The sequence below is a fragment of the Thermobia domestica genome, chromosome 6, assembly GCF_964235325.1.
Source record: "Thermobia domestica chromosome 6, izTheDome1.hap1.1, whole genome shotgun sequence".
NCBI classification, from domain to species: Eukaryota; Metazoa; Arthropoda; class Insecta; order Zygentoma; family Lepismatidae; genus Thermobia; species Thermobia domestica.
This window is the reverse complement of record NC_137459.1, coordinates 29,524,174-29,551,822: the sequence shown is the minus strand read 5'-3', so window position 1 is coordinate 29,551,822 and position 27,649 is coordinate 29,524,174. Positions and strand designations below refer to the sequence as shown.

General features: G+C 36.5%; 2 protein-coding genes across 2 annotated transcripts in view; one reads left to right on the top strand and one right to left on the bottom strand.

Moving 5' to 3' along the window:
• The window catches only part of LOC145687915 (protein ECT2-like), a 47,373-nt gene extending 41,029 nt beyond the window's left edge, over positions 1-6,344 (top strand). The window contains exons 9-10 of the mRNA XM_081761472.1: positions 824-962; positions 4,721-6,344. Coding sequence (XP_081617598.1) covers positions 824-962; positions 4,721-4,810 — 229 coding nt within the window. The 3' untranslated portion in view covers positions 4,811-6,344. The remainder of the gene's footprint in view (positions 1-823; positions 963-4,720) is intronic.
• A 10,369-nt stretch (positions 6,345-16,713) lies between these two features.
• The window catches only part of Rpn1 (regulatory particle non-ATPase 1), a 48,155-nt gene continuing 37,219 nt past the window's right edge, over positions 16,714-27,649 (bottom strand). The window contains exons 14-17 of the mRNA XM_081761470.1: positions 27,071-27,276; positions 25,195-25,313; positions 19,581-19,804; positions 16,714-17,028 (exon numbers count right to left, since the gene is read on the bottom strand). Of these exons, the coding sequence (XP_081617596.1) occupies positions 19,625-19,804; positions 25,195-25,313; positions 27,071-27,276 (505 nt within the window). The 3' untranslated portion in view covers positions 16,714-17,028; positions 19,581-19,624. The remainder of the gene's footprint in view (positions 17,029-19,580; positions 19,805-25,194; positions 25,314-27,070; positions 27,277-27,649) is intronic.

Sequence of the window (27,649 nt, the reverse complement as noted above, 5' to 3'; positions counted from 1 at the left end):
GAGTTATTTCAGGTGGCTCAGTGATAGAATGCTTACTTCTGGTGCGTGAGGTCCCTGCTTCAATATCCGGACAACTAAGTTTCTGGTGGACAACATTGTGCCCTTGGATTTTCTCGGGGTACCCCCACTTTCTCATTCCACCAATTCTTCCATAATCATTCACTTGCTTTAATCATCGTCTCTCAGCCTAAAAGGCATAATCGTTCTGAAATCTAAATTTTTGAGTCGATATGTTTACAGATAAATAGTCAGGACGAAACATTTCGTTATACCGTCAATGCTAATACTTGAGTTCTTGAGATGTTAGAACATTGTTTAAAACAGAAAGACAAACATTCAAAAATATCTATAGAATATGACTTCACTAAATAACAGAAAAGGTAATTGGTAAGTTGGAACCCGTGAACTATGCAACACACAATTACACATACATACAGACATACACACAGGGAGGGAGATACCAGGACGGTTAGAGCATCTACCCGACGAGCAAGAGGCCAGGGTTTTCAACACTTCTGTAATTCAGCGATCACTTTCTTTCAACTGGCATTGTGCAAAAACAAAATAATTTAAACCAATACCTGTGTTGATCAAAATATGTATGCATATTCATAAATTCGTAGAATTCTGTACGCTAGATAATTTTAAAGATCTTTTCACAGAGTTCTACGAAAATGGAATTCAATCATTCTCTTTGATTTATCCGTCTCCAAGATTTAGTTTAATTTCCATGCAAGAATTGACTAGTATTTTAAACACTGTTCCTAGTATCATTCAAAAATAAGTACAAAATGGAGTTTACATACGTATGTTTGTTTTTAAGGATGGCTTCTCGAAGAAGGTCTTCGCTGCATTTGTGTAGAATACCAGATAAGATGAGGCGGATGCTAAGCAGTGCAAGTGATGTGTGTGGAAAATTACGTCTACATCATAGAAAAGAAAATAATTGCACTGATCTCGAGGTATGTAATGCTATTATCATTATTATTATTATTATTATTATTATTATTATTATTATTATTATTATTATTATTATTATTTTAATCGTGAATATAATGTTTGCAAAATGAAGCTATGAGAGCATTTTAGGAGTTCATACAAATTACACTCATAAAACCAGTCAGCTTGTATAGACATTTAATAGTACTCGAATAGTTGTCATATTTAAGGCAAGAACGAGAACTGCTAATTCAAGAAAATACTGGGAGTATTTATAGTGATAACTTATTAATGTAATACTTGTCGGATTTCTGATCCTGGAGGCATGAACGTAAAATTCGATCATTATAGAATTAGACAATAATGACGTAAGTAAATTAACAGAAAAATGAAAAAAAAAAAATGAAATGAAATCTTTGAGTTTTACGTCCCACAGTTATGCCGGTTAGGCTAAAGGAGACGGTGATAATGAGTAATGAATGAAATGGTGGAATGAAGAAAGTGGGAGGAAACGGGAGAACCCCGAGAAAACCCACGCACACGGTGTTTGTCCACCACAAAGTTCACTTGGCTGGGGCTGGGATCGAACCCGGGACCCCAAGCATCAGAGGTGAACGCTCTACCACTGAGCCACCGCGGCCCTAACAGAAAAATGAATCTATGACTATTGCTGTGTGGGTTAAACCTTTTCTCATGCTGAAATTAGTGCTTAGTTGAGCCTACTTAGACATCACGAATAGGTTTAACCCTACGTGGTCTCTAAGTCATCAATGACACCTGTGGTGGTTAGTACCATTCGTCACAGTGAGTCTGAAGTCATTTGTTTTAAGGATTTGTGTGGCCAATATTGTGGAAGTTTAGTTTTAGGAGATGCCAAACTTTCCACAAACCTCTTGTCCGGGCCACGGCAGAGTTTGAACCCATTTTCTCTCTTCTAGCGGGCGACAGCCTTGCTCTATAATATAGTGCCCTGTTCTACATGAATTGCGAGGTGTCCTAAGGCAATTCGTTTTTTTGAAAGGTGGTAATTCATTTTACAGTACCTCGATGTACAGGGTGTCCGGAATGGGGCTGACGGTTTTTAAAAGTGTATAGTTTTAATATGGTCAAAGATACTGAAGAAAGAAAAAAAAGGGGGGGAAGCTTCATATTGAAGGAAAACTCAAAGTTTTGTTCAGCAAATTTTCATACCTGAACAACTACCGGTGACGGCGCTAGTATCGCCAATAAACAGAAATGGCGTCGGCAGTCGAAAAGGCGCAATACGTGTGGTGGTTTGCAGAGACAAAAAGTGTTGTTCAAGTTCAACGAAACTTTCGACATGTTTACCACAAGGATCCTCCATCACACAAAACAGTATCCAGGCGTGGAAGGATCAATTTTTGTCAACGGGGCGTGTAGTGAAACAACATAGCGGTGGTAAATCGCGTGTGTCAGAAGAAAATGTGGAAGCAATAAGAGAGTGTTTCTCACGTACCCCGAGGAAGTCAATATCCCCCTGGACTTCTTCCTGTGGGGGCATGTGAAAGACCTTGTGTATTCTGGTGAAAAGGCGCGTAACCTTGATGAACTGAAGAACTGTATTAGTAATGCGATTACTTCAGTAACACCTGAGATGTTATAGAATACGTGGAGAGAGATTGAGTTCAAGCTAGATATTCTAAGAGTTACAAATGAAGCTTACGTGGAGTTACACTGAGTTAGAATGACTTGTAAGACAAAATAAACTTTTTAAGTTCTCCTTTAAAATGCATGTTTATTTTTCTTCTGTATCTCTGACCACATTAAAACTATACACTTTTAAAAACCATCAGTCCCATTCCGGACACCCTGTATTTTGCAGCATTGATATGCTCGCTAACGTGAGGTTACTATGACTACCTTTGGAAAGATAACTCCACGCCATACACTTAAGCCGCCGTATTTCATCTTAGGGTGATGGAATTCTGGTTAATTTTGATCGATCGATCGCTTCGAATGCACTGTTGACTACTGTCCGAGAATTAGCAAAATCGACGGTCATCGGAGAGTGCAACGTGGTTCCAAAGTGTCATAAAAATCCCATAGGCTAGATCAGTGACGTTTTTTCTTCTTCTTTTACGAGGAAGACAAAAAAAAAAAAATACATAATCGGGCTAATATAATTTATTAGAAAACACAGTGCCAGCTAGTGCGCTCATTCTTCAGATTAGAAATCATGTCGCGGGCCATAGTTTGTCTATCACTGATCTAACAAGGAGAAGGCAAAGTTTGGTAAGTGAACTTCGGGTCCATTTTTTGCGAGGTGGTAGTGCACATTTAAAGAGTTAATATTACAAACTAGGATAGCGCAATAGACAAAAATAACGAAGAAGACCGGTCTTAAAGTTTTCTACTCGCTACATACAATCGATCGGCGCGAATTTACCAACTGACGGTGTGGCAGAGTGAGTAAAATGTGTAACTTATGTGTAAAGTGTCCCGGGTTCGATTCCTGTTCGTCATACATCTATTTTTGCTTCAACCAATAAAGTAGGCATTTGTAACTATAAGTAAAATATTAATTCACCGTATGTTTATAATGAATAGAACAGAAATTTTCAAATCACTTTTAAAATTTTTCAGTGTTCCATGTTAACTGGCAAACAAATTTTAATCAATTCCGTAAATATACTAATATCACGAGTTATATTATGGTTACGACCAGTGGCGTATTTACGATTTTATTTCGGGGGGAGTGGGGGGGGGCTTTGCCAACTTTAGTCCTGGAAATGTGAAAATTCTCCAAGATATTTAATTTACTTTAATATAGTAAATAACATTTCGGGGGCTTAAGCCCGGAAGCGTCCCCCTTAAATACGCCACTGGTTACGACAGTTGTGTAATAAATGTTCTTGACACTTCGTTTCTACATCTGTTGACAGTTTGCGAATTACAAAGGAGTTGAGGGGGAAATCCCCTTTGCTAATACTGGATGTTGCTATAACCAAAAGAGATTTCCTTCTCATTCCCCTTGTAATTCGCGCACTGTCTACAGATGTAGACACGAAGCGTCAAGAACATATTTTACACAACAACTGCAGTAACAATAATATTTAAGGAATAGATTAAATTTTGTTCCTACTGTAGTTAACAAGGAACATTGAAAGATTTTACAAGTGATTTGAAAATTTCTATTGTTTTATTCATTATAAACATATAGTGAATTAATTTTTTACTTATAGTTACAAATGGCTACTTTATTGGTTGAAGAAAAAAAAAACATGTATAACTCGAACAGGAATCGAACCCAGAACCCTTTACTCATGAGTCAAAGATTTTCCTCACTTTGCCACGCCGACACTTGGTAAATTTGTGCGTCGTACAATATATGCAGCGAGTAGAAAACTTTAAGACGGTTTTCCGCCGTTATTTTTGGCCATTGTGCTCTCCCAGTTTGCAATATTAATTCTTTAAATGTGCACTACCAACTTGCAAAAAATGGCTCCGAAGTTCACTTACCAAAGTCTGCCTTCTTCTTGTAAGTGGTGTCCGTCAGCCTATTTTTCTAGGTAGACAGGCGTGATTATTCTTGACGTCTTTTTGCTTAGTCCCTAAGCTTTGACACATGAGTAGTGGCAAAGCCTGCAAACTGTCAGAGATTTTCACTTGTTGGCTCCTCTATAACTGTGATCAAACGTAAAACTAATGGAAATCGGTGGATGGAATTTTCATTTTGGTGATTACCAGTATCTATGAAAAAATACAGTGCTTTCTGTAATATTGATCATCATAACAAATTTTATTTTATTTTATTTTTTAGGATGATGTATTTGCATCAAACGAAGAACAATACCAGTTACCGAAACAAGTAAAAGCTAGTTCGATTAGTGAAGGAATACTGAAACACTAGCCACGTAATTCTTTCACAACATAAACGTATCTGTGATTTCTGCTGTGATATACCGATACTTTGTAGTGAAATCTGATCTCAGGGCCAATTACGTCCATTCAATGTAAGATTTAAATTTTAACGCTCAAAAGCTTTTATTTTAGGTATCACTGAAAGTTAAAATGTGTTAAAAATTTGTGTAGCATTTTAGTGTATTGAAATTTGTGTGGTTGGGACTTTCCCATTGTTATTAATGGCAATGAAAAGGTCTTGCTGCTGTATATTTTATTTATTGGTTTTATTTATTTTATTTTATTTTTTAAATACATTACATAAATTTTAATATAGTTTATCGATAAGCTGAAATTTAAAGTTTTAAATGTTAGAGATTGCTAAAAGTAAAAACTTGTTTCAGAAATGATCAGATATTTTGTAATGATTGTTTCAGAGTTTTTGTAATTGTATTTTACTGTACGTTGTTTCTGTTGATTGTACTACTTGTTCATGACTCACATGTAACATACTAAAAAGTCATTATTTTGTATAGAGAATCTATTTTTTAATATCTGTACTGAGTATGCCTTACCGAATATTTTAAGTGTGTAAATTCCATGTTATATGTTTTGATATGTGATCAACTTAATACCTCCTATATACGATGACTGAAATACTCGGAATATGTTATGTTGCCAATATTCGTAGTCTTCTCTGCATTTGACACACTAAATTCTACCAGTGCTATATCATGTACACTATAGAAGAGTTCGGTATTTCCAGAACGTCAGACGAGTATTTCAGTCATTGTATATGCGATGAATTAAGTTGAACACGTATCAAAACATATAACATGGAATTTACACACTTAAAATATTCGGTAAGGCATACTCAGTACAGATATTAAAAAATAGATTCTGTATACAAAATATTGACTTTTTAGTATGTTACATGTGAGTCATGAACAAGTACAATCAACAAAAACAACGTACAATAAAATACCATTACAAAAACTCTGAAACAATCATTACAAAATATCTGATCATTTCTGAAACAAGTTTTTACTTTTAGCGATCTCTAACATTTAAAACTTTAAATTTCAGTTCATCGATAAACCATACTGAAATTTATGTGGAAAGTGTTTCTTACCTGACTGAAACTATGCTATTGTAAATTGAGGTCAGGAAAAAACGTAACAGTAGCTCACAGTATTAAGTATCTGCATTCGTGGTATTTCTTTCGATGCGTTTAAATATTAAATATTCATTTGTACTGTATTTTCAGATTATTTTTTTAAATTTGTTAAAGGTTCATGCTTTGCTAATTAATGTTGTATGTTTTGTTAATTAATGTTCAATGTATTGTTAATGTCCAATGTTTTGGTAATTAATGTTGTTCATGTTCAATGTTTTGTTAATTAATACCTAATAGAAATCCTGCAGTCGTACCTTATAATTGAATGTAGAGTGTAAGATTCTTGGACATTACTTTGTACTGTCAAATCTATATGAATTATGTTTACAAGGTTGTCCTTCGTACCTGAATAAATTTTTTATTACCATATTTCTCTTTTAACTTCTTCTTTTTATGCTATACAGAAAGAAATTTGCTTTGAATAACATGTTCGAATTGTCTGATGGTCTAAACTCATGTCTTCGTATAATCATCTTCAATACAATCCAACTAAAAGTTAGTTCCAAAATGTCGTGAAGAAGTTCTCATATACAGTAAAGACTTTTGAATAACGGATACCAATCAGACATGATTAGTACATAAATGAATGGTGTTTGTTAGACAGTGAAACCTCTGAATGAAATTAAATGAAATCTTTAAGTTTTTCGTCCCATGGTTATGCCAGCTAGGCTAAAGGATAATGATGAGAAATGAATGAAATGGTGGAATGAATAAAGTGGGAGGAAAGGGAGAATCCCGAGAACACCCCCCCCCACACACACACACGGTGTTTGTTCACCACAAAGCTCACTTGGCGCGATCTGGGATCGAACCAAAGACCCATGCACCAGAGGTGAACGAAACCTCTAAATAACATACCAATGGGACACCATGATTTATACATAAATTAGGTGTTTGTTATACAATGAAAACTCTGAATAGCGGATACCGATGGGACATGGTGATTTGTCTATAAATGAAAGGTATCACTCACAAAGAAGCCACCCAAATTTTGATTACTTAAAACTTGTAATTCGGGTAATATATATAGTAATGTTGTTTATAGTAAATACAGTGTTGCTGCGAAAATGAGCGAGAAATCCTCTCTGTAAAGAAACATAAGTATTGCTGGGAGACATGTTTATATGGATGTGTTCTGCAAAGTATAACGCTTGTGTGGTAATTTTCTTCTCAAGTAAGTCATACCTCTTTAGACGTCTCTTTAATTCACTTACTGATTGTGTTACAAGTAAAAATAACAATAAAATTATGCAGTATTATTATTATTATTACATACTGAAAATGTAGATTAAACTAACCTATCATTACAGTTTTTGGATTTCTAGGAGGGAAATGTCTACAATACTTGTTTGCCATGTAATCTTGCGGGTGCTAGTTTCTGATCGAAATTTGGTTGTAACTGCTTTGTCAGTTGAAAGGATTTATTTTTAAATTACATAAAATATTCTCTGATAAATGTGTATGGGCTAAGCATAATTCATGTCCAGTATGAAAAGGTTATTAGCACGTTGTCGATAAAAGAACTGTCCATATCCATATCTCAGTGTGTCCGTACAAGTGAATGGTCCCTTTCATAATAATGCATATATTTTTGCTAGGACAAAGAGTTTATCCGTTTTATGGAGGTATCCGCTGTTGAGAAGTGTCCATCAAGGAAGATTTCACTGTACAGATAGTGATATACAGAGTGAAAAATGCACTATTGGGTTAGAGATTGAACTTGGCTCGGTGCAGTCGTGTACTCTTTGTATATCATTGAATTCGCACCTATAGAGAAATCGATGCCACATAAAATCAGTTATTTCCTCTATTTATTATATGTTATTGTTAAATATTGGTTTAATAAATCAGACTTTGCGGAATGTGTGTAGTCAAAATTGAAAGATACTTATAAAAGAAAGTCTACTTTGATTTTTCGGTTACAGTGTGCTATTTTCTAATGGAAAACTGATGGCAAAATTTTTAATTGGTTTGTTGAATTACTCTTAGCGCCCCTTTCAGCACTGAGGCTGTATGAGACATGGACATGCAGCTAAACGTGGAATCCGAACTATACGAGTTCCCACCAGGGATCGAACCTGGGTTTTCCACGCTGAAGGCGCGTACATTAGTCACGAGAGAGCTAAAATTTTGCTAGGATCCCTTAAGAGTAGACTATTGATTCCACGAAAACTACATCTTGGTGATTACTAATACAGTCTGTTTTGAAAAGTCGAGTGATTTTTCCTTGACTAAATTTTATTCAATAGTGCGTTTCAGATGAGAAGTAAGGATAAGCGAATTGAGCACCATCTACTGGCAATTTGTACAGTCCACAGCAAAAAGCCTGCAACATGAGCATGTAAGTTTATTGTGAAACGACGAAGTTTTTTGCTTCAAAATAGTATGCAGGGAAGGACGCCGAGGTTTCTCCTGGCGTGATTCGTACCACTTAAGACATTATGTTGATTCCCTGGGCTGTTAGGCGAAGAGTCACAATAAACTTACATGCTCATGTTGCAGGTTTTTTTTGCTGTGAACTGTACGTGAAGTCCCGCGACAGTTCGCCTATTTCGAAGAAGGCAATCAATCTTTCAATTCCTTGATGTATCTCGCAGCATTCATGTATCGATCACTAAAAATAGAGTGAACACTTTTTCAAATTGGACACCACAGCATGACGCTCACGCCGCCGTATTTCACCGTAGGAATCGTGCTCTTATCGATCGCTTCAACATCCCCTGTCGACCCTGATAATCGGTAAAATCATCTTTCATCGAAGAGTATAACACAAAATCAAAAGTATTGGATGTGGCTGTGATCCAATTGTCTCTGTTACATGTGGTTCTTGGCACATGTGGCTGCATTTCCGCACTATGAAAACCGTTGGACGGTTCGTGCCAATGTCTTCAACCCTGGCTGCGATGGTATTTGTAGATTTGGGACGGTGTGCCCTTGTATTTCGGACGACCTCACGTTTCAAGCGTGGCGTTGGTCCTAGTTGATCCGATCTTGAGTCTACGCATGTCGTTCGGTCCCATTTGACGGACGGGCTTCCCGACTTATGTTGCAATATACATACATTATTTTTATTATATAATTATAAAAATGTCCAGTTTCCCCGTAAAAAAGAAATAAAAAAAAAACACTGGAACAAGTTACTTTTAATGAATTTATATACAGAATTTCATCCTTCTAACTTGATGGATTTTTACCATAACTTTTGAACGCCTTTCGGAAAAACTTAATGTAATAAAATCGAGGTTAGACCATAGTCCACTTATGTACCAAACATCAGTTTAGCGGTCTAGGAGAAATTAGCCGTCATACATTTTTATATACAAGAATCAATCATAAGTCTTGCAATATTTCCACAAAACCCGAACAGCAAGAGCGTGTATACGCCGTAATCGACCATAAGTATAAGTCAAAGTGGCCTAAGAGATAGTGTAGTACTTTACTACGGACTATTTAACACGGAGGCCGCCACTCCGTCAGTATCTTCACTTTTTAGTGACAGTAAGAATGAGGGCTCAACAATGTCAGATACGTGAACTGTTATTCGACTGCATGAGTTGGAAGTGTGCTATAGCTCTACAGCAGCAACCCAAAACATTTGTAGACTGAAAATCCGTCCTAAGTGCCAAAAATGGAAAAGTTTGGTTTAATATCAAGATGTGGCCTATGTGCCTAAACACTGCTCAGTGAACAACAGGCTATCTAGTGTTCACTGTGGAAGTAGTTCATATAATCGCCAGAAGAATACGCGTGGGCATATGTCCCACCAGTTCTGAAGTAAAATCTGGACTTTTTACTCAACATTTTAATTTTGGCACTTAGCACGGATTTTATATTCAGTTTAAATTTGTCATTTGTTGTTGTTTTAAATTTGTTGTTCAGTGAACTACAGCACAGCAACTCGTTTCCAGAAATGTCGTAGATGAATCAAGGTCCGGCCGCCCAGGCTTCTGAGCTCATACGACACGCCACTCAGAAAACCCATCCACCAGTACACGATGATTGTCAAAAGAACTTGTCATGTTCGAGCCCACTGTAGTGTGTCACCATCACGAACTCGGAAAGACAGGAGCTGCCGCAATGTGCCACATGAGTTCACTACAGCTTAGGCTCAAAGGAGAGTGAGTGCGTGCAGACAATGACTACAAAATCCGCATATGTGCGTTTCCTCAGATTGTCACATGCCATGAGAAGTGGATATTTTTTTCGAAATCCGAGTGTGCAAAAGCAGTGGTTGAGCAAGAGTCAGCTTCCAGAACCGATCATCAACAGGGCCGTTTCGAGCATGAAGCCATGAAGTGAGTGTCGTGGAACTACGAGGAGTGAAGTCGGGGCCATGGATAAGCGACTATTTTTCCTGGAAGAAGGAAGACTTTCCTCTACCCCCTGTGGCTTAGCAACCGCAAACTGCACTGGAGGTCGCGAAGGACTCAATGATGTCAGATTTCTAAACTGAATGAACTGGTTCCTCTCTGTTTTGAAGGTTTCCATTCCAGATTATCATATGGGAACAGCAAAAGTAAAAACTTGTTTTTTAGTTCAACCTAGACACAACTTGCATTATGTTAGTATTCGAAAGTTTTCGATAAAGTGATATGTTTATTTATTGCCCATAAAATATCTGTAGGGAAAATGAGCTAACCAAGTATCTCATTTTTTAAAAACGGATTCTATTTTCTTCAGGATGACATTTTTTTTAAAGGAAAAAAAGTGTGGAAAGGGAAAAATTTACGCACTTAAAAGGTAAATATTTATTCTCAATTTCTGCAAGAGCCTAACTTTTGGCGCTATAGTTTACAACTAAAGGCAGGTAGTAGGGTGATTTTCCTTTCTTCCCTTTATAGTTTTCCGATTTTTGCAAGCCATAATAAAATGAATCATATATTTGTAAATTTAAGCATGATTTTTTTTTGAAGTTTATATATATATATATATATATATATATATATATATATATATATATATATATATATATATATATAGAAGAAAGAAAGAAAGAAAAAAAGTATGTCTTACGTCTTCATCCACGATTGAGTAACAACACAAAAAGAAGTTAAAACTTTTTTTTTGTATTGTTTTGCAAATTAAAGAAACGAAGAGAAGGAAGTAAAAATCTTAGCTTGGAATGCTTTCTCAAAAATTTTCATTCCTTATAGAACGCTTCAATTTATTGTTTATGACCATCAATGTTTTTCACGGTTGTCAGTTGGTAAGTTGTAGTTCTCTACTTTCCCTTGAGATTTTGTTCGAAGAGATTGTAGTATGCTGGTGGTGTCTACGTATTTTCTTGCTGATTGGAAATGTCTAATTTTTTCGGCGGTACCAGATGATAATCAACCTAGTCATTCTGGCCAGAAAAGTCTAAGTAACAAATAAAAGAATCATATACTTGGAAGTGAAGCAAAGCAGAGGAAGCAAAACATGGAAGTTTCAGGGGGCTGAAGGTGGTCGAAAGGGGCTCAAACCCTAGCTACCCCTAGCTAGGGTCTGGTTTCGATATGAATATTGGTTAAGAAATCCGGGCGATATGTATCTTTTTTAATTAATGCTAATTATTCAACACTTATCCCCACAAAGCATTTAATTTTCTTATTACTAAGTGCAAAAATTGGCGTACATTACTCTCAAAAGTCAAGGATATAAAATTACTTAAAAAACGAGAACATTTTCGAAAGAGAGGATAAAGAATTATTTGAGAATCGAGACAAGACGAGACTTCTTCAACCTTAACAAGACGTCTCCTCTCGTGGACAACACTAGTCAAGGCTGAGTTAAATAGTTTTTGTTCGTCCCAAACCAGTGACCTTACTTTAATCAAAGAAGATCACATATCGGAATAATATAAAATAATTCTAAACAACATTTATTTAATATCACCAGTTTATTGGCTTCAATGATGAAACCATAGACCCAGCCCACGTCACTAACCTTAGGATACGTTTTCATGTAAGATACTTGCACTCAATTGAATTACATTGATTTCAATACAAAAGTAAAGTATTTACAGATATCATTCTCAACAGCTTGTTTTCAATTTTATTTTAAGTTTCGGTACTGACATATTTATCAACCGAGTGCTAATCAAATTTGCAATTTTGCTGACATTTTTCACTAATCTTTGTTTCTAATTACCTGAGGATATTTCTTTAGTAAAACTAAAATTATAATATTATAGAAATTGACCCCATTTCCCCTTCTCAGGAACAGAATTAAAAAAAAGAAAGAAAGAAAATCCGAGAGCGCGGCCTGTAATATTTTATTAATGAGAAGTGTATGTGCTGAATTTTACGCCTTCTTAAGCGAATCCTCACATTCGGCATTTTCTAAACAAATAATCGGAAATTTGAATATTAATAGAAACCCCCTCTTTTCTCCTATAGGAGCGAAGTTTTTGCAGTCATTGAAACGTGTTTTCTGTTAATTTTAATGAAGAATTTATCCCTTAGTTCCATCTTCTTAACTTCAAGAATTTATGATATATTCTATTTTTAGTTAAAAAAAAAATGAACTCTCTTTGTCTCCTATAGGACATATATTTTTAAAATTGTTTTATTAGCCCTTGCCTTTTGACAAAGGAATATTCTGTACAAATCCATGTTTCTATCTATAATAGTTAGAGTAAGGTATTGATGAGTAAGTCACTTTAGATATAATCTTTTTTTTAATTTTTTAAATATAATAGTGTATATATCTTTCTAAAAACTCGTAAATAATTCGTGTTCAGTTTTGGTATTTTCGCCCTATTTGAATTTTGTTGGCACTCGATCATAACATTTTTCTTAGATCACTTTTTATTACACAATTCACGAGTCAATACGTTTCTACTACGGTTTTCTCAATGGCTCTCTCTAGAAGGAAGAACATATGGTGTCCAGACATTTTCAACAAAAAATGTGACAACCTTGTCCCTCAGCACGTGCAGAAAACACTTTTGTGGTCACTTGTGGTCATGCTTGTGGAAGGAGCTGTTTCTTACGAAGGGTATGGGTAAGGGTCGCTTAACGGTGGCCGCGACTTTAATTGACTTCGAATTCGTTCCTAACGATCATATCTCCAATGCCCAGCTTGATTCCAAACAGCTGAGGCGGATGTATGCTATACTACGCCAAAAATATCCTTCTGCAACAGTATAACAGAAAACCATAATTTGCCTCGAAACATGCAACAAAAATTCAGGAACTTAATGGCATCGAACTGATGCCACACCCGCATACATTCCTGACTTTCCCCCTTTGGATTACTTCCTGCTTCGGTCCATGATGCACTTCCTGATATCACGATGCTTCACCAACCAGCAGATGGAAACAACAGTTACGGACTTCTTGAGAGGGGGCGCGGTGGCTCAGTGGTAGAGCGTTCACCTCCGGTGCTTGGTGGGGTCCCTGGTTCGATCCCAGCTCGCGCCGTGGGGACTTTGTGGTGGACAAACACCGTGTGTTCGTGGGTTTTCCCGGGGTTCTCCCGTCTCCTCCCACTTTCTTCATTCCACCATTTCACTCATCATCACCATCTCCTTTAGCCTAACCGGCATAACCGTGGGACGTAAAACTTAAAGATTTCATTTCATTTCTGACTTCTTGAGCTTCCTTCCCCAGAACTTCGGAACGGAATTCCACAAATTCATTTACATCGGTGCTAAACTCTCTGTTCATCAGAAAGATTCATTTTCCAGGAGATGATTCCCTGTACCTGTATCCCCAATGTTGAATTTATCACACACTCATTCAAAATCTCATAATATTAGTGCAAATGAATACTAATGTGTGTATCAAAAAAACCCATATACCAAATTTCAAGCCTTAAGTGTTAAATATACATAATCTTACCTGTTGTACATGCGCCATAGTGAATTAGCATCTCACGCCTATAGGATGAAATACTAGTTTCCTGTGTATCAGAAAGCCATAGTTATATTTCGTTCAACAGGAGCTTCTTTGTATGAAATAGCCCGACTTGAAAATACCCCCTCCCAGAAGATACGAAACTTCCCCGAGGCGTATATCCGATAGAGCTGTGTGTGATATTAAGGTCGAACAATCGATATTTTCAAGTATTGATTTTTCTGATCCTTTCGATATTTTTTCGATGTGTTCCATATAATATAGTATATAAAATGGAAGTGATGTATAAGATCGCATCATATGAAACCGAATGAACCGTTCGATTGTTGGTTGGATTAGGATTTAGCGTTCTTCTCACTATTGAGACACGTGGATCTACAGGTTAACGTGGGATCCAAACCACATGAGCTCCCGCTGAGAATCTGAAACGTTTGAAATGTAATTTGAGTATAATTATGGTTTATATCTACTACATAGCTTCCCATCTCCTTGCTTCTCAAAAAGGAATCTGGTTCGGCCCACTTCATCGCTCGTGATGATGAATGTGGCTTTTCGTGATTATGAGCTCCCATTTCGTCACTCCTAAAGTTTACTGGCTTTACTGTTTCAGTATTCCTTAATTATTTTCGTAAGTTTATTGAAGGCATGAGAGAAAGATGATTATCAGTTCAATCTGAACCCAGAAAAGATGGTTCAGGCTATTGGCAATGTGTACATAAATATCGAAAATCAGGCCGATGCAGAGACAGCGTCAATATAAATGTGGGTAATGAGATTGTTCGTAAGCAGCCAAATATCTCCTCCCTCCCCTACGTTGTACCATCAAAGTGAATAGATAAGAACACTCCCAGGCCCGAATCTCATCTATGTTGAAAATTTGATCGAGATCAGTCAGGTGGTTCACGGGTTATTAGGCCTTATGCAGAGTTGTTTTGGCGTATGATCAGCGTCATACTAAAGGCCTGACTACTGCAGGAAACACATATGATAGTCGATCCTTTTAATATGGCACTAATCACGCGTCAGAATGACTCTGCATAAGGCCCATTAAGTCACAAACCTAATCACTTTCAATTATATATATATATATATATATATATATATATATAGACACGGTTTTAATGCCTAACAACAACGCGGAACCTAATGCGGGAAGAAGAATAGTGCAAGAAATACGTACCTTGAATTATGAGACTCTTCGTATCCACCATACTCGCTAGGTTTCTAGGCACCCTTTTATACATTTGTACAGCTTCTTGTCTCACCAACAAAGCAACTATGGACAACGCCTTTGGGAGTACCTTCGGTCAAACTGGTAGAATTAATTTAGTCCCATCTTCTTGGAAGAAGTTATAGATCATCTAACGGTACATATTTTGAGTAATAAAAGTTCCTTTACAAACAACTTCTGTTGTATGCTGTTTAAACACAAATTCGGAAGCAATCTTACATTATTTTTAAAATTTGTTCACTTCAATATTTCACAAGTTTTTCATACTAATCGTGTTTTGCAGAGCAAAAATTGCACTTCATTCTGCTGGTATCTTACAAGGGATGCTATCCACCTCGTCGACAAGTATCGCATTGAAACTTGCACAAGTAGGACATGTTGAAAGATGGAAACATGCTTACTCCTACGATTCACAACGTCGTAGAACAGGAATTTTAATGATTTTCCCCCATAGCCCCTGAAAGTTATGTACTCTGGTCATACGTGCCTTGGATGGAATATGTATCTGATACACTGGAACTTGTTTTCTCATGGAGACAAATTTTGCAAACTCAAGACGATAACAGTTGGTGGTAATTGTCCCTTTTCTCCACCGGGTAAACGTGTTCGTTTTGAACTTACGATCGCATATCGTGTCCAATTTGACATCGATTCGCATAAATGGCGTACCAGAGATCACCATCACCACCGACTGTTATTATCTTGAGTGTACAACTTTTGTCTTCGTCAGAAAACAAGTTCCAGTGTATCAGATACATATTCCATCCAAGGCACGTATGACCAGAGTACATAACTTTCAGGGTCTATGGGGAAGAATCATCATAATTCCTGTTCTACGACGTTGCGAATCGTAGGAGTAAGCATGTTTCCATCTTTCAACATGTCCCTCCACTTGTGCAAGTTTCAATGAGATACTCATGGAGGAGTTGAATAGCATCCCTTGTTAGTTTTGAAATAATAATTAATCTGTATTACAGTTCTGGAAATATATCATTCTCTACATCACATATTATTTAATCCACCAGACAATGATATATTGCCGAAACTGTACCACAGATTATAAATAATAAGTGTTTGCCTTGGTCAGTTTTTATTTTTGTTCACGTTCCAAAGCTGAATAAACAGTGTACATTGAACAATACTGCATGGCTTCGAGATATAATTAATCCGGCGGCACTGGCGCCTAATCTCACAGACCCATTTAAATTTTAAATCTTTACCCAATAATTTTTGTTTAAGTTTTTTGTTGATAATTTTATTTTGTTATTACAAGGCAATCATGTTCAGAAGTGTCCATTGAAAAATAAAATTTTCAATTTGAACCCCAATCAGAACCAACGGCCAACTATAATAACACGCTAGAAAAAACAGGTGGCAAGTCTGTGAGACTTGGCGCCAATGCTGCCGGGTTAAGGACGGATGGAATCCAGAAATCACCTTTTCGCCTTCTACCCAAATACTAAGGCATATAAACCACGTAAATTCGTTGAAATCTCCAATTCGAAAGAAATAATTCAGAAGCTCTATACTACACCAAATTGCAACAAATAACGGAGTAGACCATTTTTATTTTAACGCAGTACTCCTGATTTAAAAACTGCATAATTTATTTCCTGCTCAAAAAGAAAAAGGAAGGAGTGCATTACACAAAATAAAAAATACTTCCATTAAAGTAATATATTTATTTATTACAAATAAAAAAAACTCATAATCCAAAATAACTTATTAGTCAAAACTTGCAATCACAACATACTAAATTCTTTTTACCGTCATTATATATATATTTCTCTAATTTTTATTTGCAATCAAGAAACGTGACTTTTAACAACAGCACTGTATTGTTCACATTCGAAAACACTCAGCATAACTTATGAAAATTGAAAGTTTAGTGATTCAACCAACATTAATCGATTTTTTTTTTTTTCGTTTTGTTTTGTTTTGGGATACATTCTGGTGATCCTTCTGGCTACAGAACCAACAGCCTGAAAATAAGTATTATTAAACTACGTTAAAATATATAATATAACTGCTGAAAAGTATAGAAAACTTTTCAATGCAAAGTTGCACACAAATATACATCTAAAAAATTCGTAAAAATAATCTTCCATAGAAAAGAAATTACTTTTATTATAGCTGCAGTAATACAAACTTTACTTTTGCCCTCCCTGCTGATCTAGTGGCTAGTGTGTGTGCCCATGAGTGTGTCTTCCCGGTTCGACTCCTGATGAGAGAGCATTAAAAACTGCAACGCATTACAGTGGTTCGGGTTCTACCTTGAACTGTAAGTCAAGGTTTCAATATAGCTTCGGTGCTAAAAAGGGGACACAACTTCCATAAACAAACCCGCTTTATTTTTATTACTCGCTTGTTTTTAATTTAATAATAAATTACAAAATAACAAATTATCTTGATGTGTAAAGGAATAAAAGATACTAGAGAAAGATGCTTCATGACAGTATGGCCGTCGAAATACCGATCCGATGTTGGATGCACGCACTTTATGAAGTGAAACAGTACGTATCCTCTGTAAGCAGTGTCTACACAATCGCTTATCACTATATATATAGTACGTTGGATTGTGAGGAGTGATCAAAAAGTAAGGTTACAAAACCTGCAGTTTCGACATAGTCTCCATATCGGTTGAGGCACTTGTTGCATCGTGGGATGAGTTTGAAGATTCCTTCCTGATAAAAATCCTGTCCTTGCCTGTTCAGTGACGTTGTCACGAATTATTTCACCTCCTCGTCTTAACCAAAGTGACAGCGTCCTAGGTATTCCTTCAAGAGCGGGAACAGGTGAAAGTAGCTTGAGCGAGGTCCGGGCTATAGGGAGGTTGGTCAATGACATTCCAGCGTAACTGGGAATTAGTTGACACCGTGCTGGGTCGGCCACTGCGTTCCTCGTCGGTGACATTTTCTCTACCAGCCACAAACTTTCAACACCATTCTGCGACATGCTGATGAGACATTACAATCTCTCCGTAAACCTCTACCAGCTGCCGATGAATTTCATCCGCGGTTACATGTTTCGTCTACACAAATCAAATAACTGAGCGGACTTCTTCGCGAGACCAGTTTTCCAAATGAGTCGCCATTTGCGTTTATCTACAACTAGCCCCGTATATGGCGGGTGGCTGAAACTCTGCACAGTTGCCAACTCCATGTATTAAAATTACCGCACAATCCTCATTCCTTTATAACAGACGAAACTTCAGAAATATCGGCCTTGTAACCTTAGCTTCTGATCCTCCCTCGTATATACATGTAAGATAAAAGAACTACCGGTTACGTTACTGGTAAAAAGTGCCCAAGCGCTTCTAATTGCGCTTTTTAAACTAATTTGAAGATGCCCAATCCAATGGAACTAGTTCAATATATATCCGTCTATGGGAAAAATGAACTTAAAATTTGGACATTTATAATAATATCCCAGATATTTTATTCCCAACTTGGGTTATTTTTGTCGTGACCTCATAGACGAGTTTTATAATAGTTTTATTGGATGCAGCGCCGCAAATTGGTATAAAAAGCACAATTAGAAATTTATCCAAGCGTTGTCACCTTTTACCGGTGGCATTAGCATTAATTCTTCCAATGTTAATCTAACACAGAACTTTTTAGATTCACTACTCTTCAAGGACACAATCTGATATATTTCTATTCATGACTTCCGTAATCAATCTCTACTATCTGTACAAAATATGAATATTCTCAGCTCTTTGGTCCCCAAGTTATGAAGTAAAGGAAACGAAAAAACGAACGTATTCAGAACTAAGGGACGCGAAGCTTAATGAAAACACCGTGACGTGTAATGAACATTAGGAATAAACACTGACAGAAACTTTTTATCCAAATTTAAAATATCTGGACAACAGAATAAATTATAGGTATGTGGACATCAGATAACGCACGCCAGATGATGAAATACGAATGACGAATATGAATCGAGAATAATAGATATAACACGTCATTCCATACTCCCTCTTACGACATTACCTGTTTGGAAACAAATTCTGGGTAAAAGGGTATTCTAAAGAAAGCGCAAAATTTGCCTTGTTAATGAAAGATATACTTTATTTGAAACTTGCTGGTATTTTCATTGTAGTATTACGATTAAATGTGAAATAAACTGTCCTCACAGCTCTCCTTACACACGTTACTCATGAAGTTTTCCATTACATTATCGCACAATTATGACTTAAATCTCTCAATGGCGTGTTAAATCTCCGCTAGGGATTTTTTTTTTTTTTTTTTTTTTTTTTTTGCTGGAGTACAGACTTCATGGAACTTCAAATAAATCTGTATTACCGGTAGAATGCACAATCTTGGTGGCCATCTCTTGTGCCATGCAATTTTCAAAATGTATCTACAAAATTTAAAGCGTCATCTACATAACATAATAAAAATACCGTGCAATTAAGAACTTGCACCTTTAATAGGACACCCTTTATAGAATACGTTTCTCAGTCAGACTTTACTAAGACAACATCGAGAATTTTTTTATTATTATTTTTATCAGACACTTCTAAACTTACCGTTTCAGTTTTTAGCACTGGACGAGAAGTTTTTTTTGGTTGTCTCACTGATAGTCAGGATTCTTTCGTAAAATAACAAAACCTTCCATAATGGGGGTTAAAGGAATATATTCTTCCGTAGCCAATTCTGCCCTTTCTCCAAACGCTAATAAAACAGGGGTTGTATGAGTCTGGAATCCAGTGATAGTTTTAGGTTTGCCAGCCTGGCCTACAACATCCACTGCCTGGAATACACAGAAGCATATTTTTTGTAAAGAAGATATTATCTAACTTCACTCGCTAAAAATGTTTCCATTTTTATCTAACGTACTGTACCTCGTATTCCATTATTCTTTTCTTATGCTATTCCATTCCCAGTCTATAACACTATACGAGAATTTTAAAAATAATACACATATACCTAAGTGATAATGTTAATAAGAGAAATTATAAGCAGTACATTTTTCTGAGAAAGTTGTTCCAAATAAATCTTGCGTTTCATTAATAAGTTTTACCTCTTCGAGGCACGTTTCTACGTAAATGGTTGTACTCTACTGTGTACACCGAAACAGAAGTCCTGTCCTTTTTTTTTTTTTTTCAAATATATACCCGGTGTCTCAAAAGTCCCCTGACATAGGGTAACTGTTATCAGAGTTACAACAAAATGTAAGAGGGGAAACCCTCTCGAAATATGATGTTTTCAATCTAAAGTGAAGGAACTTTTTAAATCGGACGAGCCGTTTGGGTTGTACACTCTTGATGTACCCAATGTTAAATGAAAATGCAACGTTGCCATTTACCTGGATCCACAACATAAAGTGAATGGAGGCATGTTTGAAAAGGCCATCGACACGTTAGCGTAAAAGACAGTAACTTCATTCATTTATGTTGTGGGTTCAGGTAAATGGCAACATTGCATTTTCATTTAACATTGGGCGCATAAAGAGTGTACAGCTCAAATCACTGGTCCGATAAAAAAAAAAAAAAAACTTTAGATTGAAAACAAAACATCATAGTTGGAGACGGTTTCCCCTCTTACATTCTGTTTTAACTCTGATAACAAAGTTACCCTATGTCAGGGGACTTTTGAGATACCCTGTGTACACAGAGTGTAAAGAAAAGCTCGTTACAATTGCAGTTTCACGAATTCAGCCTCGCTTTCGTGATACAGGGTTGCCAACTTGAAATCCAAAATCGAGTCCAAAAAAGAGTGTACTGTAGAAAAGGACAACAATGACACACTATTCTCTGCTTTATATGTTGCATGCACTCATTAGCGAATATTTAGTTGCCTAATAATATGACAGTGCAATATGAAAATCAAACTCGATATACCAGGATGGCAGCAATAAAAAACTGATGGCATCAGTTGTTCTCCGATAATCCCCAGTGTATTGCTGCTACACATTACCTTCTGACAAGCAACTTTTCTAATAATGTTTTGTTTCAGGTTTATGGTGAAGCATTCTGTATTCTCATTGAACGGAATTGCTTTTGGGACTCCAAGTTGGACACTGTATCTCGCAAACGAAGCTGAATTCGAGAAATTGTAAGAGGGCTTTTTTCTTTTGTTTTGATTTTAAGAATCACCTCCCGAAGTTTGTAACGACCTTATCTTTACACCCTGTATATTTCAGAAGGAAAATTAATGCATTCAAAGACAGTGGCAGATATAAAGAAAATTGGTTTCAAAAGTAGATGGATCAAGGAAAGTTAAGAAATTAAATTCAGAAGGTTCTTTGGAAGGACTGATCAGTTAGTCACCGCAAATAAAATAAAGTTAGAAAAAAAGTGTGATTACTTTACATCAGTTTTAATAATTTATATTACTATTCGTCTTTCCCTCTCCACGTCTTTAACTCATGGTGGTATAGAGTTTAATGTTCCTTCCAGCACTAATGTTACATGATACCTGAACTTATAGCTTAACGTATGATCCGAACCACATGAGCTCCCACAGAAAATTGAACCTGGATCTCCCGCACCAAAAACACGTATAGCTAATGAGGCAGCTCTCACGGTTTTACGTCTCTACACTAATAGCCCAGTAAAAATAGACCTAAAGGAGGGAATTTGGAATAGCAAGCTAAAATTTTCAGCATCACTTCTCCTGTATCTATATATGAACATAGTAAAAGTCCCAAGGAATCCCATTTGAGGAAACGGAGATATGACGTCATCAATATGGCTGCCAGCCGAACTAGTCTCTCAAATTTCAAACTTTAATCACTTTAGATCATTTTAAGATAAGAACTTTGTTCTTGCGCCATTTACGAGACAACACATTGGAAAGAGTTTTCTATGCAAAAGCGTTTTTATTTGTTGCCGCTATTTTGAAATATGGCGCCATGAAGTGAAGAAAGGATTATTCTCAATTCTGTTTTTGATGTTTAAGTTCGAATATCTCCATAACCGCTACGAATTCCAAGAAACAACCTGAAACAAACATTATTGGGTACTTCAAGAGCTTTTCAATGCGGTATGTATCACTGACGTATCTTTAAAACTAACGTAGCTAATAGCGTTTATATAATGCGAGGTGTAATATATAATTTTCCGTGATACCAATAATAGTGACAACATCCGATATAATTAAAAATTTCGAGGAATTTGTAGCAATATTCTGAATATATTCTATAATATCTTTATAGTTATGACAATATTTTATTGTTACAGTAAAAATGATAGTTTAATTATAGTTATAATACAGTAATGGAAGCCTCCATCCTCAGGTATACATTGTAATTTAAACATTTACACACCAATAAGAAATTATACTACATTGATTGTGCAGTATACTCTTACCGATAGGTAATAATCACTTCATCAATAATTAATATACATTTTAAAAATAAAAAATTTCTCACATTGTAGATAAAATTCTTCATTGAAGTTCTGGAGTTTTAAGGAGAGTTCTGTGCTTCATTCAATTCTGTGACGGCGATAAGATGGTTGAGAAGTCTCATTTTCATTTGCTTCTTCATTATCGGAAGAAGGTAGATTACCTGTCTTCCTCTTTTACCACATCACGATTACTGCATCCATAGCCAGTACAATGACCACGAAAGTTGCTGCATATAAGCTGATGTCTCCAGAACGTGCATCTGAATTTGCAATCTTCTTTCCAATTACATGATATCCAATTCAAGAGATCATCAGGCGCTGGCTTCTGCTGAGAAGGAACAGGTTGACGATAATTTCCTTCTTTCTTCTAACTTCATTCAGTTGGACCTAGTTTCCACTCTTGTATCCGGTAATAGGCCCTGAACAAATGTTCCCTTGTTTCAGCAGACGTTGAAGACAGGTTAGCAAGACTGAAATTTGTATTAATTGGTCGACGTAATGTCATTCTTATGTACATTAAATATCTCTTCTTGTTTTACGTATCATTAGAATTTCCTGGGTACATTGAAGAAAAAATTCCCTATCCTGCAGAAGTAATTAAATTATGATAGGCAACCGAACTGTTGGAAATCTCCACTGCTCTTTGTAATGAAACCGTTTGTATCAATTTCTTGAAAGGTTTTCTTTTCCTTAAGTAAGGTGCAGAACTCTAATCACAGTCAGTGATTACATAAAGAAGAAGAATATACTGGTGAACTGTCCTTAATGCTTCCTGCAGAAGTTTAGAACTGAAGATCGTTTTCGGGATTAAATTTGATCCAGGCATTAAATAGAAAAAAATCTTTAGATATAAGGGCAATGGGAAGTACCAGGAGATCTGTATGCTGGCCAAAAACTACCAACCAGCCTCCGCTTTTTGTAATTTCTTATGCTTTTTTTTATTATTAATACATGTGCGCCATCAGTAGCCTGATAAATAGATACATCTTCTTGTACGTGGTGAGCATATTTATAAGACCTGCCTTATTATTATTATTATTATTATTATTATTATTATTATTATTATTATTATTATTATTATTATTATTATTTGTAAGAAACATTCTAGGTCCACATTTGTTTTGTTTTCAATTACTGGACTTGTCCCTTTACTTGAACGACGAATGTATTCCACGTAATTTGTTGAGAACTCTACATACCCATCAAACACTACTGCTGAATTATTGCCATATTTTTCAATAACGAAGAGAACAAAATATTTACAAATGTTACCAAAGGTATCTGTTCCTGCCCAAGACCATTGCGAAACAGGTATCCACCATCGATTATGTAGATTGGATTTAACGGTAACTCAATGTCAGGCTGTGAAACTTCTGGTTCTTTCATCGGCTCTGATTTATTTCCTTTTCTCAGTGTATGTTCATCTAATAAAGCAGACAGAAGAGTTGGTAACTCATATCTTGGATAATTTGCAAGTTCTTCATTGCTTCTATCAATACACATCATGCGATGGAATAGCTGGTTTGAGGTAACTGTTTCTAGTCTTTCTCGAATAAATAAACCATTCTTTGCACTAGCAAGTAAAACTATTTCATTTTTCCGTGATAAATGTACGTCACTGTATGGTTTCCCCTCCAGATCTTTCGATTTCTTCTAAGACATTGTCACAATTTACTTTCACTTGCTATGACACCAGTAGTCAGAGATATCCAAGGAGCATGATATTCCTCTGGAAAGGGTTGTGTAACCACGGCCAATCAACAAATACTTCAATATTTTTCATATCTCTAATTTGGACTTATGACCAAAACAAAGAAACAGCTGCAAATTTCTCCATTGCGTATGTAACGTTGGCAGTCAATGGGGTGCCCATTTTGCAAGTGTCGAATTTACAATTCCTCTCCAATGGATGAGTCCACTACTAGTCTTGATATCTCTCATGTCACTCCAAAACTTATTACTACGCCCTATACTGAAATATTCTTGTTTGGTGAATTTCTCGAATCCTTCCGAGGGGAAAATGAAATGAAATCTTTAAGTTTTACGTCCCACGATTATGCCGGTTAGGATAAACGCGACGGTGATGATGAAAGATGAGTGAAATGTTGGAATGAAGAAAGTGGGAGGAAATGTGAGAACCGCAAGAAAACCCACGAGCACGGTGTTTGTCCACCACAAAGTCCACAGGGCACAAGCTGGGATCGAACCAGGAACCCCAAGCACCGGAGGTGAACGCTCTACCACTGAGCCACCGCGCCCCCTCCTTCAGAGGGGATTTGTGCCTTTAACTTCTTCATTTGCTGTAGATATAACGCCACATATTGCTCATAATTAATATGTCCAGAAGCATGTAAATGTGGAAGTATTTGCTAGACGCTGTATAAATGTAGGTCTTAGTCACCTGATCTCTCGGCCCTTATAGAAAGACGGATTATATCTACTAGCTTGAAATATTGTGCGAAAAGTTTTCCTGTGCGACTAGCTTTATTTACTTCATCCAGTTTTGTATATACTGCAGATAAGACCTGTAGATTTCACAGCAATTCGAAAATCTTGAAATGAAATCTTTAAATTTAACGTGCCACCATTATGCTCTTTAGACTAAGGGAGATGGATGATTAAGGTAAGTGAATGATGATGAAAGAACTACGGTGTTTGTCCACCACAAAGCTCACTTGGCGCGAGCAGGGATCCCCATGCACCAGAGGTGAACGCCTCACCGTGTTCCCCTTCCCCAAGACCAAAAGAATCTATATGTTCATGCAAAAGAAAATAATAATAAGGTACTTACCAATCCCACCCTGACTGGAACAGACACTGGGTTCAGTTCTTCATCAAATGTCACCAACATTCTGGGCTGCATTGCTGCAGCAAGCGCATACAACAGGTAATGAGATTTCCCAAGAATGACTGGAAGAGAGAGAAAAAAAAAAAACCTTTGTATGATCTAAAATCATGTATGTCAAGAGATCACAAACATGTGAATTATAAAACGTGGAAATAACAGCAAGCAGTAACAACATTAACGCTACTTTCTAAAAGTAAACTACCACGCTAATAGATGTCGCTGTCTGTATGTCTAACGCCAATAGATGCCGCTAGTGTGCAGGTAATTTGCCGATTTAAAACCTATTGTGACGATTTAATTGCAACTTAAAAACTGTATTGTATCAATTTAATTACTTCAAAAGAAAAGGTCTGTAATGATATTTAGATTTCAGCGTTAATTTCTGTGCATTTCTACAGTAATACATTGTAAAGACTTCAACTTAAACTGTATTGTTTGAATTTAATAATCTGAAAACGGATAGGGACGGAACATGAACGTCCTTTACTGTTTATGGTAATAGTACACATGAGAACCCCCTGATTTGCGTTTCTTCTGTGTTCTATTACCACTTCTACATGAAATACCATAAATTTTCTACGTAGTGCAATAGTAAGAAGTATCCATGTGCACAAGACATGCGATATGCGTTAAATTCCCCCCTCTCCCCCCCTCCACACACACACAGTCATAGATAAAGTACAAGGGCACGGCACTACACATGCAGATATAAAGTACAGGTACGTTCTTTTTTATTTTCGTATCAGTCGATAAGTAAATAAAAGTCGCTTTGGTACCCCCTTTGTAAGTTCGTACATACTCAATGAATAATCCCTAAAAGTGTGAGCGTCCTGCTCGTTCGGGAACTGATGCATCTTCATGTATACTATATCCCAAATGTAGAAACCAGCCATTTATCGACAGTGTTCAAACTGTTGACCACTGTGGTCCAGACACAGCTGACAACGCTGACGGATGGAATCCAAAATGATGGAAGAATTGATAGAATGATAGAGTAGAAGGAAACGGGAGTATCCCGAGAAAACCCACAGACACGATGTTGTCCACCACAAACTTACTTGGCCGAGAAACGAACCTAGGTGCCCACGCTCCACAGTTAAGTGCTCCATTACGGACACCGAGGCCCCTTCTTTCATTCAAGTTTACCCGCCTCTATTCAGTATCGAAAAACATTACACGTACAACCCAAGCATTTAATATGGAATTTAAATCACATAAGGTTGCGTCTTGTGTACCAAAACAAAAAAAATGTTATACATTCAATTATATGGAAGCTCTATAGTATAAGTGTGTAACCATCGTAAATGACAAAAATATTCTCTGTTACAGGCGGGAAAAGAAAATGAAACAATTTGCATATTACTTGCAATCTTCTAAAGGGAAAAAGGAACCTCTGACAATATCAGCCTCAGAAAGCAACAACACTTCGACATACTTCAAGCAACATCTATGCATTCCCTTGGCTCACAAAGACAGAACAAAAATTTCAATTGTAAAATCATATTATGGGTTATATCCAGGTATACAAAAAAGGAATTATTAATTTGTTATACGAACTTCGAAATAACTCTCACGTGTCCTTTTATATAAATGAGAACGCGATTTTACTTAGGATTACTTTTAGCGTTTGGTTTCTTAATTTGAGGATGGGTACAGAGTTGTAGCCCAAAGCACATCAACATGTCGCATATTGTTTTGGAAAATTGGTAAGATTTTTATTTGAATTCTATGCTCTTCCGCCTCTGATTTCTGGAAAAATTTTCAGTTCAATACACCACGAAAACACTTTGCTTCCAATTCATTACATTCGTTTACTTACTGTTTTTGACGTCCAGGAAACCAACTAAAACTGCCAATAGACCGGACAATGCCACAGGACTCAACAGCTGTCTATCACTGTGGTACGGGGAAAGTGTGAGCGTTCCTTTTCCAAGATGGGTCAAACCCTGAGCAATACGCACCATAAACAAATTGTTTGGATCCTTGGCGTGGTATTGTGCCAGTTGACGTAACATTGCAGCTAACCTAAAATCAGAAGCAAAAGCATTTAGGTTATACTGTCCATTTCAATGCTCACCAGTCTTAAAGAAATAATAAACAAAAATAAACTTAAAATACTCATCGTTTAGTCGCTTGAAAAGCAGTCTTAAACTGAAAAAGTACACGTCTTACTCTTTAGTATCTTGTTTCGGGTTTGATCAAAACACTGAATTTTCGCTGATTTCTGTTAGCATTGTCAACACATAAGAAATAAAGAAAAACAATAGTAGGGACAGAAGGATGAGAACAAACACTACATAACCAAAAACATTAATATATCTACACTAATAAACACTAACTTCTCGCTAAGTTTTCTCAGGGTTTTTCCGCTTCATCTCAAATTCTCATTCCACCAATT